Here is a 15,540-nt window from a genome sequence, read left to right on the forward strand (position 1 = left end):
ATGAAAGAAAGATACATTTATTACAATGGACATCACACAAATACAGGCAATTACATAGACATGACAGTGGCACATAATAATGGACGAAGAAAAAATAAAAACAAGAGTAAACTGAGAAGTGCCACCCATTCACCAACAAGATGCCCACTGCAACGGGACCCCACTCAGCATATGCCGTGGCCCACGGTGACGAAGGCCACGGCGCTGGTTTTCAGTGTGCCCCAACTACCCCATGCCGAGTGAGGTGTTGGAATGCAGGGAGGAGCAATTTTTTCTTTCGATCTACCCCTTTTAAAATTGGGATGGATAGAGAAAAAACATTGCGTTTCCTCTCTTTCTAAAGTCAGTAATTTTATTGCTACCCTCTTTTGCAAAATAATATTAATGAATGCGAGCTGTGATTTTTTTTAAAAGCAGTTTTAATATTTCAAAGATTTTTGTTGTTAGATGAGGCAGAAAGGCATAATAACGTTTTAGCACTTAAATAAAGGAAACTATTGTAAAGTGCTCGTGTATTCTAATTCCTTTTAATTAATTAAATTTTAATTTAATTAATTAATTAAAAGCGGTAAAACAGTTACATATGTAGAACAGAATGATGGAAATAGAAAAATAACTATAATGACCCGGAATATTGGGCGTTAAAAATGTTGAAATATTTTTGAACTTAATTAATTATTTTTTTTATTTTGCATAACAATATTTTATGATTATGAATAAGAATAGAAAGTCTTTATTCTGCAGGTAATTAAACAAATAAATAATGGGAGATGTAAATGATCCCATTACCCACTCCTTAACACATAATGTTAAATGTAGGTATACATGCTTTATATTTAGTTTAGCTGGAGGAGTTAAGGGGATTTTTTATTATTTACTAGCTTTTGCCCGCGGCTTCACCCGCGTGAAATTTAGTTTGTCACAAATCGTCATAAATTATAGCCTATTATTGCTATTATTCTGGGTTATAAAGAATAATACTGTAAAGTTTCATTAAAATTCGTTTAGTAGTTTTTGCGTGACAGAGTAACAAACGTCCATCCAGACATCCAAACTTTCGCATTTATAATATTAGTAGGATTAGTTTACAACATCGCCAATCGACCAGAAACAAGAAAATCTTCAGCTCTGAAAAGAGCATCGTTTTTAAAATCAACTGCATAATCAAAACACGATTTATTTATTATAAACAATTAAAACCTTCGTCATCAACTTCAACTTTCTTTAGAATCACGACTGTGACTTGTATGGTACATATTAAGCGCCTTTATGCCCTCGATATTCGCGTGTTTTGCCAGTTCTCCTGGTAGGAGCAATCTGACAGCTGACTGGACCTCCTGGCTTCCCATGGTGGTCTTCTTCCCATGAACCACCATCCTTGAGGCCTCCACCGCGATTTTTTCCAGCATATCGTTGACAAAATTGTTCATAATCTGCATACTTTTTCTTGAAATCCCCAAGTTGGACTGCGTCACGGACCGTAGTAACTTATAGATGTAAATAGAGAAGCTCTGGTAGTTCTTCTTCTTTATTTTCTTTGATTTTGAGATCGGTTTTTCGATCGGCTTCTGCATCGATTTCGCGGGCTTTTTCGGGGCCACTGTCGGCGCCATTTTGTTTTTGTTTCATAAATAAAGTGTATGGGAAAATAAATGAAGAGTTTTTTAGTTGTTTTTATAGAAACTGGACGCTTAATTAAGTGGGGTTTGGAAATGTTTTATTGGCCAATAAGAATAGGGTTTTGATATTTTGTTTTGGTTTTGACGGTAGTTGAATAGATGTGGTTAATGTTGAGTCGTCTACCTTCATTAAATTGAAATAAGAGTTTGTGACGTAAAACCATTTAATTAGCAAATTCTAATCACGTTTATGAAATAAATACTTATTGATGATAATTTGGTCACTAGCTTTTACACACAGATTAACTTCTTCATTAGCTTGAAATTCAGCTTGTTCACAGATAGACAAAATTTTGGTATTTAATTAAATAAATATCCTTGGACATTTTACACTACGCTTCTAGTCCCAAACTAAGCAAAGCTTGTACTATGGCATATGGGTACTAGACAACGGATATAAACATACTTAAATACTTTTTTTTTGTAATAAGTACATACTTATTATACATAGAAAACACCCAGTCCAATACAAACAAATATTATTATGTTCATGCACACAAATGTTTGTACTGTGCGGGAATCGAACCCTCTACCTCCGAAATAGTAGTCCGTTTCGAACCACTACACCAAACGGCCGACTTTTTACTTTGGGGATGAAAGGTCCTCCATCCATTTTCACAGAATAAGTGGGATAGATCCAAGAATTATTTATTTGATTAATAAATTTCGTTAAAATAGTGACTCGTTTAATATAAAAGTGTCTTAAGTAGTTTAGTATGTATTATTAAAGTCCATCGATGAATATGTAGATGGATGGATGTTTATTACCTCACTCATTTAGCGCGATTTAGAGTTTTTCGTTCCCACCGCTGCAACTCCTGTGTAGCCAGGATCTACAGCTTGACCGCCAATAAAAACGCAACCAGTGAAGGTCAAGTTTGTCCCGAGGGAAGTTAAACTGTCATTGGACCCGCAACGAAATTAATCAGAAGAACATAGGAGGAGTTCGAAGTTAAGGTTCGACATGGTACAGAGATAGTTTGAGACTCAGGGATAAGCTAAAAACTATCCTATAGTTTTTATCCCGGTTTTTTAAAGAAGCCACGCATGCTTTCTGTCACAGTCACAAAAGTAAATTATTTTCAAGAAAAAGCCCCTACGTTTTCGTTAAATAACAAAAATATCAACCAAATCCAAGAACATTTAGTTAATCTTCCAACTCAAACTTAAATCTACCCTCAATATAAAAAAAACAGTCTGTATAAAAATCGACTGGCTAGCACTGGTCTCGCCATTTGTAATTCGTTCTCCGCGCCGTAACCACATACCTAAAAAAAAACAAAATGACAGGTCGCGGAAAAGGCGGGAAGGGGCTTGGTAAAGGAGGCGCGAAACGTCACCGAAAAGTCTTGAGGGACAATATCCAAGGCATTACCAAACCTGCTATCAGAAGATTGGCGAGACGAGGCGGCGTGAAACGAATATCTGGCCTAATTTACGAAGAAACTAGAGGCGTGCTGAAGGTTTTTTTGGAGAATGTCATTCGTGATGCAGTGACATACACAGAACATGCCAAAAGGAAAACTGTGACCGCTATGGATGTGGTATACGCGTTGAAGAGGCAAGGGCGAACGATTTACGGATTTGGAGGTTGATTTTTTAATAATAATAAATATTTTGTTGATTGTTTTGTTGTTTTAATCAAAAGTACTGACAAAGTCCTTTTCAGGACTGAACATTTTCTTGTTTCTGGACGAATAGTCGAATTCAGACTCCTTTTTATCCGTGAATTTTAAATTTAACACATAATATTATCGCCGGTATTCACAAACATTACTATGAGGACGCACAGGGTGACACACGAACCAATCACAGAGCTCAATTCAACGCTTTTTTATAATGTTTAGTAGAAAAGTAAACTACTTAATTATCTTTTTTTTTTGTTCTGGGTGTTTTCTATAGGTAGGTACATGTAGGTAATTAATTTATTAGGTATTAGATAAAGTTCAAGCTTAATTTGCAAATTTTCAAGTAAACTATAGTGAAAAGTAAATTACTTACCTAGTTGTATTAGGTACTTACTAGGTATTAAAGTATTCGTTTTGACGATGCCTTTAGTCTTAATATTATCGGTTATCGTTAGTTTTATTGCGTTATTGTTGTTCAGTTGATAAATCTTCCATACTTTATTACTCATAGTATTGAAAACGTAGCCATACATAGAAAACCGAAAACAGTATTTGATTCTAATTTATTTATATGTACTAGTAAATATCTGCAACCAAACCAACTGCACAATACATTCAACGAATCACATTTTAAGAAATGTGGGTATTTATATCTATTACTTTTTTTTCTTACCCACACAAATCCTAACCAGAGCTAACCAAAAAATGTGGGTATATCCAAAACAACCAACTACTTACTACCCTCAACCAACTCGTTATAAAAAATACCTCGTCTATAAATACACCGTGGCACATCCCACTCGGCACAGTACCACAAAATGGCCCGTACAAAGCAGACCGCTCGCAAGTCCACCGGTGGGAAGGCGCCTAGAAAGCAGCTGGCCACCAAAGCTGCCAGAAAAAGCGCTCCAGCCACTGGAGGCGTGAAGAAACCTCACAGATACCGCCCAGGGACCGTTGCTTTGCGAGAAATTAGACGATATCAAAAAAGCACGGAGCTTCTAATCAGAAAACTTCCCTTCCAAAGATTGGTTAGAGAAATAGCTCAGGATTTCAAGACGGATCTTCGATTCCAGAGCTCGGCTGTCATGGCGTTGCAGGAGGCAAGTGAGGCGTACCTGGTTGGACTCTTTGAGGACACCAACCTCTGTGCGATTCACGCGAAAAGAGTGACCATAATGCCGAAGGATATACAGCTGGCTCGCAGAGTGAGAGGGGAGAGGGCGTAACGTGGTAGTACTGTACTGACGCAGCGAAAGCGAAGATTTTAACTGACAAAGCCCTTTTCAGGGCTGCAAAATCGTTTGTTTCTTTCGAAAGACCGAATTGACTTTTGTAGTAATAAATACTGCTGTGACTGTGACGGTTACAAAGTAAAAAACATGTGGGTAGCTAAAAAAGGAAGTAGCCAAACCTTCACAAAAGCTAAGTATGAAAACGACTATTTATGCTCTAAAACAGTAACCAGGTTAACAGATGAACATGTTTATATTCGTCATTCCAGAAACAGTGATAATCTGCAGTCCTGAAAAGGACTTTGTCAATCAGGTCATTTATTCGACCGTCATCAAAAATAATCACCCAATCATCTTGATTGAAAATAATCAATCATCTTGATTTAAAATCTCCTTGATTGTAATCTGAAATCTCATTCTTGTCTTCGTGATCTTCTCTAACTCGACTTCATGGTTTTCTTGGGCAGCAGCACCGGCTGGATCGATGGTACGACTCCTCCTTGCGAGATGGTGACTCCTGACAGCATCCGATTCAGCTCCTCATCATTTCTGATCGCGAACAGGATGTGGCGAGGCACCACCCTGCTTTTCTTCGTGTCTCTTGCCGCGTCTGCTGCCAGCTCCAGTATTTCTGCTGCTAAATATTCCAATGCTGCTGCCAAGTAGATGGGGGCTCCGCTCCCGATTCGAGGGGCGAAGTTCCCCTTCCGTAAGATCTTGTGTATCCTCCCAACTGGGAACTGGAGACCAGCTCGGGACGAGCGCGTTTTGTTCTTCTTGATCGGAGGAGTCATTTTGGTCGTAGAAAATGGAGAGTGGTGAGGCAGAATTTGAGTGGGTTATGTGGACAATAGTGAGTTGAAATAGTGGCTAGAGCGATAAGTTTCATTATATTTTATTATGGTTTGAAGGTAGGTGCAAAATCTTGTTCGCTACTTTTTGGTGAACGTGTACCTACCTACATTTCTATTTAAAATGAGTATACGATGAATAAGTATGTTGATTTACCAACGCAAATAAAAAGTTAAAAAGGTTTCGTAAATAAAAATCGCTTCCCTTCGCCGCTTGCTCAAAAAGAGGCTTATGTTTTACGAAGATATTAGCTATATTAAAACATCAATAGTTTAAATTATTAATGTGCATAGCTAGTAGCGTAAATAAAATATTGCTAATTTTTGGCCTGTTTGCGACTGATACGGTGCTTCAGGCGGGTGAAGTCGCGGGAAAAAGCTAGTAAATTACATAACATTCCATTTCAAGGTCGGGTTTATCGATTTTCGTACACACGGATCATAATGCCAATATCGTATGCGGGTGATAGGCGCACGCGCAGGTAGGGGTCGCCAACCTTTTGGAAAAAAGAAATAAACTCGATTAATGTTGTTTGTTAATCATCATAGTTAGTTTAGTAGTTAATAAAAAATATTAATTATCGTATTTTATTTAAAATCGGAGTAATGTGGCATACTGTTTTTCCTTTTCCTGCAAAATAAAAATTAACTTGAATTTTAATAAAATTTATGTTATACTAGTTGACCCGGCGAACTTTGTTCCGCCTTAATGACAATAAATAAGCAGACTTTTTTTTTAAATTTTAACGGGATAAAAAGTATCCTATGTCCTTCTCCTGGCTCTAAACTACCTTCCTGACAATTTTCAGCTAAATCGGTTCAGCCGTTCTTGAGTTATAAGTGGAGTAACTAACACGAATTTCTTTTTATATATAGATTTCGTCAAATATTGTATTCGCTGTGTTAAAAGAAGACGAAATCGCATTATTTTCACTGCCTAAACGTAGGTTCTTCCTAACCGAAAGCATAACTCGCCCAAATTATGACACATGTAAATAAAGGCTCCATAAAAGCAAACGATTTGCAATTTAATTGTGCGGACTCCATATTTATTTCTGATTTTGGATTACATGAAAATAATCTTTACTAAATTCAATGAACCCCTTTTTAGGGTTCCGTAGCCAAATGGCAAAAAACGGAACCCTTATAGATTCGTCATGTCTGTCTGTCCGTCTTTCCGTCCGTCCGTCCGTATGTCACAGCTATTTTTTTCCGAAACTATAAGAGCTATACTGTTGAAACTTGGTAGGTAGATGTATTCCTTGAACCGCATTAAGATTTTGATGCAAAAATAAAAAAATAATAATAAATATTGGGGGCTCCCCATACTTACAACTGAAACTCAATTTTTTTTTATCAAACACATACGTGTTATCTATGGATAGGTCTTCAAAAATTATATCGAGGTTTATAAATTTTTTTTTTAAACTCCTATTCCTTTCAAAATTAAAATCCGTTAAATTATCTTGGAAAGGATAGTCTTGCATTTTCAGCAATGAACTTTGTCAGTTAAAATGTTATCCACCCCTGCCCGCAGCTGTCGCGGCGGCAGCTGTGCGCGACCGTTAACGCGCGCGTGCGCAGCGTGCGAGCGAGACAGATGCGCAGGTGTGGGGTCAACGGTGATCCGTTGTTTTGGTCGTGAAATTGGTGATAGCTCTTCCTTCAGCCAAAGGACGTCCATTGCTGGACAAAGACCTTTTAGCCTAGCCACAGACCACAGACTTTTTGTCGCTGCGCACATCGTTCGTTCGTATCAGCCGAAAGACGTCCACTGCTGGACAAAGGTCTCCCCCAAGGATTTCCACAAAGACCGGTCCTGCGCCGCTCGCATCCAGGCGCCTCCAGCGACCTTCACCAGATCGTCGGTCCACCTAGTGGGAGGCCTGCCCACGCTACGTCTTCGGATCGTGGTCGCCACTCAAGAACTTTCCTGCCCCAGCGGCCGTCAGCTCTACGAGCTATGTGCCCTGCACACTGCCACTTAATTTGCGCACATCACAACACATCAATTTGGTATCGACCGATTCTTCATACAAATTAATATGAAAAGTCTGTTCTGCGGGGTGTCTTAAAAGCGTACTTAATACTTATAGAAATGAAAGTCGACTTACTATGACCAGTTTCCCTTAAACCTGTTCTAAAATACTATCCCCTAGCTAGGTTCATCATGATCATATTATCAGCCATAGGACGTCCACTGCTGAACATAGGCCTCCCTCAAAGATTTGCATACTGACATAACCTGCATCCAGCCTTCTTGCTACCTTTATGTGAGGTCCTCCTGGCTGTCTGGCAGAAATCGCTTTATAGCGATAAGATCGCCTATAAATTATTTCTTTTTATTTTCTTGTTTTGTGTTGTGTACTTAAGTAGGTACAATGAAGTGTGTTCACAATCTATCTGTCGCAGATAATTATGCGTTCTTCAAAACGAAAAGTGGGTATTCACCTTTTATTATTTTCTATAACTTTTAGTACCTCATGTGTACAAAATTTTTTAATTAAAACAAAATCTTGCCATGTTATTTTTTAAGAGTGCTGGAATTTTAGGTTTTCCACACTTTTCGTTTTGAAGACGTTGCCTTTGACTTTCGAGTTTCAAGTTTCATAAGGATAGATAGCATTTCACAAAATAACAATTTTACCAGTAGATATCTTTCAAAGCCGGCGCAAGAGTCGTTATTCTATGAATTCTTCAAGCCCTCTGGTCTTCGCCCTTAATAAAAACTACTTTTCCATTCACTTCATTCAATAATTGCACAAAGTATAAAAAACAAGTCAATTTCAACCCTAAAGTTAAGGCGATAAGCTTTCAAACAGCAAGCTTTTCAATAACTTCGCGCCTTTAAAAACAGATAAGGGAAAAATTGCTGCTACAAACCAAATTGATCCTTAAAAGTATAGGACTTGGTTCTAAAATTGTAGTTTGCTTGTTAAATTCGAATTTTGAATAGCGCGTGCCGTATGCAAGGGTGCGCAGACGCCGTTTCCGACCCTAACTTCTTTTTTCAAAAGGGATTCCACGACAGTTGATGACTAACCGTCAAACCATAAACACGCTTCTGTAATTTTAACCAAAAATAGTCATAGATTTTAAATTATTGATCAGTTTTCACTGTGAACGGACGTTTTGTAAATAGTGTTTGCATACAAGTGTTAATACGTGAATTTAAAATAGTTTAGGTTCATAGAACTGTAGTGATAGAAGAATAAGAATAAGTTACGGTTTAAGGAGCACCCTCAAGAAAGGAGATATGGTCTAACGAGCAGGTCATAAGACGTGAGGCAGGGGAAATCATACGCTTACAATGGAGTCACCTAAAATAGTGTACAAATATTATTCGAACCCAGCATTTTGCGCGCAAAGTGAAGTGGTATTCCAGAAATCATGTATGACAAGAATTCGGAGTCCCGAAAGGCAAAGAATGCCTCCTTTAGGAGCGAATTCGCCTAGGAAGATGGAGTCGAACAGGATTCTGAGGACAGACATCTCTGATAATCCGTTAAGAATATCCCCTGCTGGAAGAATGCGGGATGACCCCCCAGAGCTGCCTCCGAAACCTCCAAAGTTCCAGAATAGGAGCTTCCATAGGCAAGCCTCGTTGGTGTGCAAACCAACTCGTTCTGCCATCAGATGTAGAACCAGAAGCGAGGATTTGGAAATGGCCCAACTGAAGCAACAAAGAAGTTCAAGATATGACAGAAATGCTGAGAGTGATAATGGTTTAGAAGACAGCAGACTTAAACATCGATACGAAGTCATAGACGATGATTTTGACGACTTAGTCGACTACTCTCCGACTAAAAAGAGAATCGTCGAAGCTGATGTAGCAGATATCGAAGAATACAACGTGGATGGACCAGATGACAACGAAATGAAGGAAATACCAACGGAAATTGTGAAAACAGTCAATGGAAAGACGCTTAGATACGCAATAGTCCCATCTGAAGATGATGAACCGGTGAGGAGGCCGAGTGTGACGTTCACATCACCCATGATGAGTAAAAAGAACTTAATAGCCACTCAGAAGCTTCACGAGCTGTTATCCACGCCAAGGAAGCTAAAAAGCTACGCAAGCCAACCTTCTGTGAGGATAACTCCTAACAAATCGATGGACAGTCCAAACAGAGCTGGGACTCCAAAGAAAATCGTCTCCAGTACCCCTACTCAAGGAGTTACACCTTCCAAATCCTGCGCCAACTTGACTATATCCAGGGGTAGTGCGACTACCTCTCCAATATCTCCCAAAGCACAGCAAAAACTGAATTACGGTTTGCCAGAGTTTGAAAGACAGGATGTTTTCGTGACGAGCTTTAGGGAGAAGAGTCGGGATAGGAGTTTGGAGATGGATAGGAGAGACGCCAGCCGGGAGAGCAGGAGAGATTACGACAGGAGAGGGAGGGATTTGAAAGATAAGAAGACGACTGCTGTTATTACTCCAAGGTAAGTTAAAACTTTCATTATAAGGTTTACAATTCCATAACTGTTAGATACTGTTTGATCAAGACGTTTTTTATACCACTGTCGTAAACTGAAAGCTGTTGTGACTCACAACAGCTCTCTCTCTCTCTCTCTCTTACAAATTGTGTGACAAATAAATAGGTACCTACTTTCTATTTCTAATCGCTTCCTAGCGATAAGACATAATTCGTACCGTTTTAACATAAGTAATTTCTTTCATGACGAATCAGTTTTGTGAAGTGTGCACTAAAAAGTGAACTATCTACCTATTAGATTTTTGTAGCTACAACAATTTTGAAACCATAGTTTTCCAAAGTAACTTTAAAAGTACCAAACTAACTAACAGTGTCTAAGTAGCTCAGATGAAAGAGCAGTCGCTCGGCAAGCGAAAGGTCGTGGGTTCAATTCCCCCCTTAGGCAGTTAAATTTTTTCAAGTTATTTTCAATTTTTAAACTTTTAACTAACTTATACTGTAGACCTCTATATGACTACAGTCCTAAAATTAAGATAGTAAGCCAAAATATTATAGCTGATTACCTACTAGTACCCATAGTACAAGCTTTGCTTAGTTTGGGACTAGTCCCAAGATTCTCTCTTTATGTTTTATTACAAGCTTTTTATTACTTTCACATGTCTGGTGTCTGTCGTCAAATCTTGCAACTTAAAATTGACCCACTTCCCGGTTTCCTATTGAGCTGAAATTTTGCATACATGTTTAAGTCCGATGACAATGCAATATTATGGTACCATTGAGCTGGTCTGATGATGGAGTCGGGAGGTGGCCATAGGAACTCCTAAACAAAACGGCGGAAACTCATCGAGTTTGGGTTCATTGGATTTGTCTTTTCGAGCACTTTAGTGTTAGATAACGTCCAGGGTCCTGAGATTAAGATATAACTTAAAAGTGTAAAATAAAATTATAATAAAAATAAACTTTTTTAAAAACAAGCTTTTATTCTGAATTTCGAAAGCTTGTAGCGCAAACAGAGAAAAAGAGGAATAAATTCCATGCGCGATACAAACTTTCGAAATTCAGAATAAAAGCTTGTTTTTAAAAAAGTTTATTTTTATTATAATTTTTTATTTTAAGGCTTGGTATTTCTGCCAAAGTAGGTATTTCGCGCTGTCAAAATCTGCGCGCGCAATACTTCGCCGAAGACAGCGCGCCAAAGAGCTCTCGCGGCTACACAGTATAGAAATACGCAGTTGGTTAGGTTAGGTTGACTTCCTTCCGTTCAGGCGTCACACTCACAGCACTTTCTAATACAAATCATATTCAAGTGATACAAATTAAAACCACTTTCAAAATTTTTGGGAATATATTTTAGAATCGAATAAATATAGAATACTAGCTTTCCGCCCGCGGCTTCGCCCGCGTGGAATTTTAAAAAAATAAAAAAAAATAAAAAAAAATAACAAAATCGGTTGCGAGGTTTAAGCGGGAAAGCGTAACAGACAGACAGACAGACAGACAGACAGACAGACAGAGTTACTTTCGCATTTATAATATTAGTTGGGATAACTGCCAAAGTAAACACGGTTCAAAGAGGCGTGGCGTCACCCGACCTTCCGGAAGTTCCGCGCCGGCTAAAAGAATTTCAAGATTACGTCACCCGACCTATCAGTAGATGCCCGAGGATCTACAGAGCTTGAGCGATTGGAAAAACATTTTATGATCAGTTACTCGTAGTAGCGATTATTTAGAGCTTGGATAATAAATTATAGTTGTTGCAATTCACAAAGCTTTGCATGTGGTTAATTACATTAATCAGTACACGCATCAATTTTGTTCAGTCTTTTTGTTTATTAATAAATAAAAATATCATACTAAAATTGCATACATATTTGTTTGTATTGGTCTGGGTGTTTTCTTTCCATAATTTATGTATAACGTATGTACGGGGCTCTGTATCGAAAATCACTATGAGCAATGAGCATCACACACGGTTACCTGGAGTGCATTACCGCAGCAAAATTTTATAAATGTTGTGCTTTAGAGAGTCGAGGGAATAGCAGATAATTAGTCCATCGTGAGCAGAAATTTGTCCACTAATAGCCAAATTCGTTCAAATTATAGTTTTACAGTTATTGGCTAGAAGATTATTTTATCTTGCAGCTTAGACCTTTAGCTACAGACCTTAGACAGTATTTTTGAAACATTCTTACGCATGGTGGAGGAAGGGACGCTCTAGAGACTCAAGTCTACAAGGAGTCATATGAACTCCAGTTTTAAATCCGTTAACATTTGCTGCATCTGCCATCTTTTTGGCTAGAAGATTCTTCTATCTTACAGCTTAGACCTTTAGCTACAGACTTTACACAGTATTTTTTATTATTTCTTTGTGTCAGTGTGCTCTTCTAAAGAGTGTAAGACGATTGTATGTAGGTACTATTAAAATGTAATTTTAACTCATTGGTTTTGTCTCATATTTGAGGAATGTACTATGTATCATGAGTAGAGTCTTCGTTCAAAAGGATGCGAACGATTTAAATTTCAATAGGTAGACAAAAAGACAATGCCGGAAATTGGCGTCTTTTTTTTTCGCGCGGCCATCGACCAAACTTTGATTTTTGATTACAAAATAGTGTAATAAACCAAACTTACTATGGCATGTATACCTCTAAACTCAGTCTGAACTGAGATACGAGCATTAGAAATTTGATGATTTTCATACTAGATTTGCTTTTTGCGCGCAAAGTTTTGTAAGAAATTGCAACAAAATAGTGACATTGTATGTGTAAACAAACAACACCATCCATTAAAGGCTCCAGATATCAGTATGGAGCAGAATCAGCGCAATAAAAAAATAGCGCATTATTTTGTTGCAATTTCTTACAAAACTTGCGCACAAAAAGCAAATCTAGTATGAAAATCATCAAACTTCTAATGCTCGTAACTCAGTTCAGACTGAGTTTAGAGGTATACATGCCTTAGTAAGTTTGGTTTATTACACTATTTTGTAATCAAAAAACAAAGTTTGGTCGATGGCCGCGCGAAAAAAAAAAGACGCCACTTTCCATACAAAATCTGGCATTGCCATTTATAATTCTTAATTATCAAAAATTTAAGCTTTCTCCAGTAACACTGATATTATTATACTGTGACTCATCAAAGTCATCATTGTCAAAAATATTGACAAATCGCGAACTGTCACGGCCAAAAAACTGACACGCGTCCGTCCTCCGTAAGCGCCACCGCGCGACTGATTGAGATTGTCCAAGCCGTCATGGACGATTTTTTCCACATTTTTTAACATAGTAACTAAATAAGACGCAATATAAAAATTTCATCCGTTAAAAGCCCTCAAGTTATTTCTGAACTTTAGTTTAGTAAAAGATTTAGAATCTCAAATCGCTTATTTTAAAAATAAAACCATAAATAGAAAACGAATAGAGGTAACTTTGGGAATTTATTCTATCGAGTCAACTTCATCAAATCGTGTTTCCATCCGTTAATAGCCCTAGAAAATATCCTCAACTATGCCCAATAAAAATCTTAGCCTTTAATTTGACTGTTTAGTACCTCAAAAATGAAAAATGAAAACCTCATTTTCGCCATTTTCTCTGCTACCCGGCCTTAATCAAATTGAAACGCGTGTGCATAATGGCTCCCATAATAAATTGTTAATAAAAACTAAATTTTTCGTAACTACAACACCATGTTCACCACACCTGCCGTACGCGGAATTATTATTGTTTTTGAGCATGCAGTTAACAGGGGGAAAACTGGCCAAGTGCGAGTCGAAATTGCAGACGAAGGGTTCCGTACAGTCAGGGTCAAATAGTTCGTGCGTGACACCAGGTGACACCCACAACCTTATTCCAATTGTAACAAGACGTGTTGCACTATCGTATGTAGGTTTATAGGAACTGCAGTAAGTTAAAAAACTTTAAATAAAATATTTTATAGTCAAAAATAAAGACCCAATATACTGAACTGTCCTATCCGTGACATTGACAGCGGGGCGCCACCGTCAATACCGGATCGCTGGTTCCAATTTTTGCCATGTTGGAAACTTTAGAACGATGGTGGCGTCCCCCTGTCAATGAGTTTGGTGGGACAGTTCTGTTTGGGTCATCTTCTATACTTACATTCCTTATAAATGTCAGCTAAGTAGGTAAGTACTAATTTTCAGCTGTTAGATGCGGAGGCATTTACGGACTCCGTTGCCAACCTTTAGGGTACGGAACCCTAATGAGTATTATTATTTTATGTTGTGTACATGCGAAGTAAACAAAGGGTGGACGTACGCATTTCTGACCCCTTGTTTGTGCGCTAATAATATTGTCGATCGAATGGCTAGTGGACCCAGTGCAAAAGAAGCGTTTTCTCTTGGGTTCGATTCTTGATTCTATTAAGTTTGTAAACATTGGTGATTGGGGGGAGGCCCATGTTCAGCAGTTCCTATGAATAAATGATGATGATCATTAAAATATAATTAGCTTTGTTCTAGGTTTCTAGTTTAGAGTGTAGGTACGTAGAATTTGGTCTTAGTAGGCCATTTATTATTTCGCACAACAACAATATAATAAAATCGGAAGTATTCCTTCAATCAAGATAATGATGGTTAATTAATTTCTTAATAATTAAATACTAAGCATAAAATAAGTTAAACTAACACTACTTACCCTCTTTATTTCATCATTTTCAATTCATTCTGTGCACACATGTTTAGAGTTGCGGTTTAGATTAATCTATGGAATATTATCTGTGCCTGAATATGACTGTAACTTGTTTTGTGAGCCTTAAATAAATAAATAAATAATTTCAGAGTCGCCTCCCCACCCTCAGTTTACTCTGAGGAGACTTACAAATCGTTCACGAGCTTGAAGCCCACGTCTGCGGCGCCGCTCACCATCGCTGCTCTCATGCTGACCCTGTGTGGAGCCCTGACCACTGGCTTGAGCTTCAACATGATGTATACGGTAAGAGAACCACCAGCTTATACCTACTTACTTAGTTTAAAAAAATATATTTAAACGCCTAATGTTGAGTATATTATAAAAGGTTGTTTCGACGTAAAAATGTAGATTTGCCTGGATCAAAATGTAAGGCGCAATGAAAATACCGACGACCGAATTAACTTTATAACGTTGTAATAAATATTATGTAGGTACAAGTATTTACTTGTGCAATATCAGTTATTTACAAAAGTTCACATTCACTCACTCGTAATTCCAGTGACAAAATTATCGGAACTAAATCGAGTCTTGCTGATCGCTTAAAAGTTTCTAGTAAGCTATGGCTCAGTTCTACCATCTTACTACCTAAGAAGCGAAGACTTGGGTGGCACACTTTTAGTTATGTTTATGTTCTATCTCCTGTCCTAATCCGTCTGGCCTGTATGGGAAGAGTGGGCCAAATCCTCCATTTGCCTCTGGTAAATTATAGAGGGTCGTGGTCCTGCAGTGGAGATTAAATGACCTAAATGATGATGATGATGTTCTATCTTATTTATTTCCAGATGGGCCGCGTTTACTACCTTGACTTCGGAGTGCTGTCAGGCTTTACCTGCTTCCTGCTGGGACTGCTCGGCTTCAGGTCTAGGAGGCAGCATCTGCTGCCCAACAGGAACTATGTTTCTGGTATGTTGTATAAAGCTATTTTTATATGGTCCGGAAAACGCTGTGTAGGCAAGCCTCCCACTTGATAGACCGACGATCTGGTGAAGTTCTAAGTAT

The 15,540-nt window shown here is 38.1% G+C and overlaps 5 protein-coding genes across 5 annotated transcripts in view; 3 read left to right on the plus strand and 2 right to left on the minus strand.

Moving 5' to 3' along the window:
• Positions 1–1,121: 1,121 nt before the first annotated feature.
• Positions 1,122–1,653, minus strand: LOC114362285 (late histone H2B.L4). The gene has a single exon (XM_028317602.1). The coding sequence runs from the start codon at positions 1,611–1,613 to the stop codon at positions 1,215–1,217; it is 399 nt and encodes a 132-aa protein (XP_028173403.1). The 5' UTR covers positions 1,614–1,653; the 3' UTR covers positions 1,122–1,214.
• Positions 1,654–2,897: 1,244 nt separating this feature from the next.
• LOC114362283 (histone H4) lies at positions 2,898–3,353 on the plus strand. Its single transcript, XM_028317600.1, has one exon. It carries the CDS (start codon positions 2,963–2,965, stop codon positions 3,272–3,274), a length of 312 nt encoding a protein of 103 aa, XP_028173401.1. The 5' UTR covers positions 2,898–2,962; the 3' UTR covers positions 3,275–3,353.
• A 754-nt stretch (positions 3,354–4,107) lies between these two features.
• Positions 4,108–4,594, plus strand: LOC114362289 (histone H3). Its single transcript, XM_028317605.1, has one exon. The coding sequence runs from the start codon at positions 4,126–4,128 to the stop codon at positions 4,534–4,536; it is 411 nt and encodes a 136-aa protein (XP_028173406.1). The 5' UTR covers positions 4,108–4,125; the 3' UTR covers positions 4,537–4,594.
• Positions 4,595–4,825: 231 nt separating this feature from the next.
• LOC114362282 (histone H2A) lies at positions 4,826–5,353 on the minus strand. The gene has a single exon (XM_028317599.1). The coding sequence runs from the start codon at positions 5,334–5,336 to the stop codon at positions 4,980–4,982; it is 357 nt and encodes a 118-aa protein (XP_028173400.1). The 5' UTR covers positions 5,337–5,353; the 3' UTR covers positions 4,826–4,979.
• Positions 5,354–8,703: 3,350 nt separating this feature from the next.
• spdo (sanpodo) overlaps positions 8,704–15,540 on the plus strand; it is a 34,165-nt gene continuing 27,328 nt past the window's right edge. Inside the window, exons 1-3 of the mRNA XM_028317596.1 lie at positions 8,704–9,839; positions 14,631–14,784; positions 15,324–15,444. Of these exons, the coding sequence (XP_028173397.1) occupies positions 8,704–9,839; positions 14,631–14,784; positions 15,324–15,444 (1,411 nt within the window). The remainder of the gene's footprint in view (positions 9,840–14,630; positions 14,785–15,323; positions 15,445–15,540) is intronic.

The sequence above is a fragment of the Ostrinia furnacalis genome, unplaced genomic scaffold (assembly GCF_004193835.3).
Source record: "Ostrinia furnacalis isolate ACB-3 unplaced genomic scaffold, ASM419383v2 OfSCF6327, whole genome shotgun sequence".
NCBI lineage: Eukaryota > Metazoa > Arthropoda > Insecta > Lepidoptera > Crambidae > Ostrinia > Ostrinia furnacalis.

What these genes read in the sequence shown, in the direction of transcription:
- LOC114362283 (XM_028317600.1), top strand. Translation starts at nt 2,963, where the DNA reads ATGACAGGTCGCGGAAAAGGCGGGAAGGGGCTTGGTAAAGGAGGCGCG.
- LOC114362289 (XM_028317605.1), top strand. Translation starts at nt 4,126, where the DNA reads ATGGCCCGTACAAAGCAGACCGCTCGCAAGTCCACCGGTGGGAAGGCG.
- LOC114362282 (XM_028317599.1), bottom strand. Translation starts at nt 5,336, where the DNA reads ATGACTCCTCCGATCAAGAAGAACAAAACGCGCTCGTCCCGAGCTGGT.
- LOC114362285 (XM_028317602.1), bottom strand. Translation starts at nt 1,613, where the DNA reads ATGGCGCCGACAGTGGCCCCGAAAAAGCCCGCGAAATCGATGCAGAAG.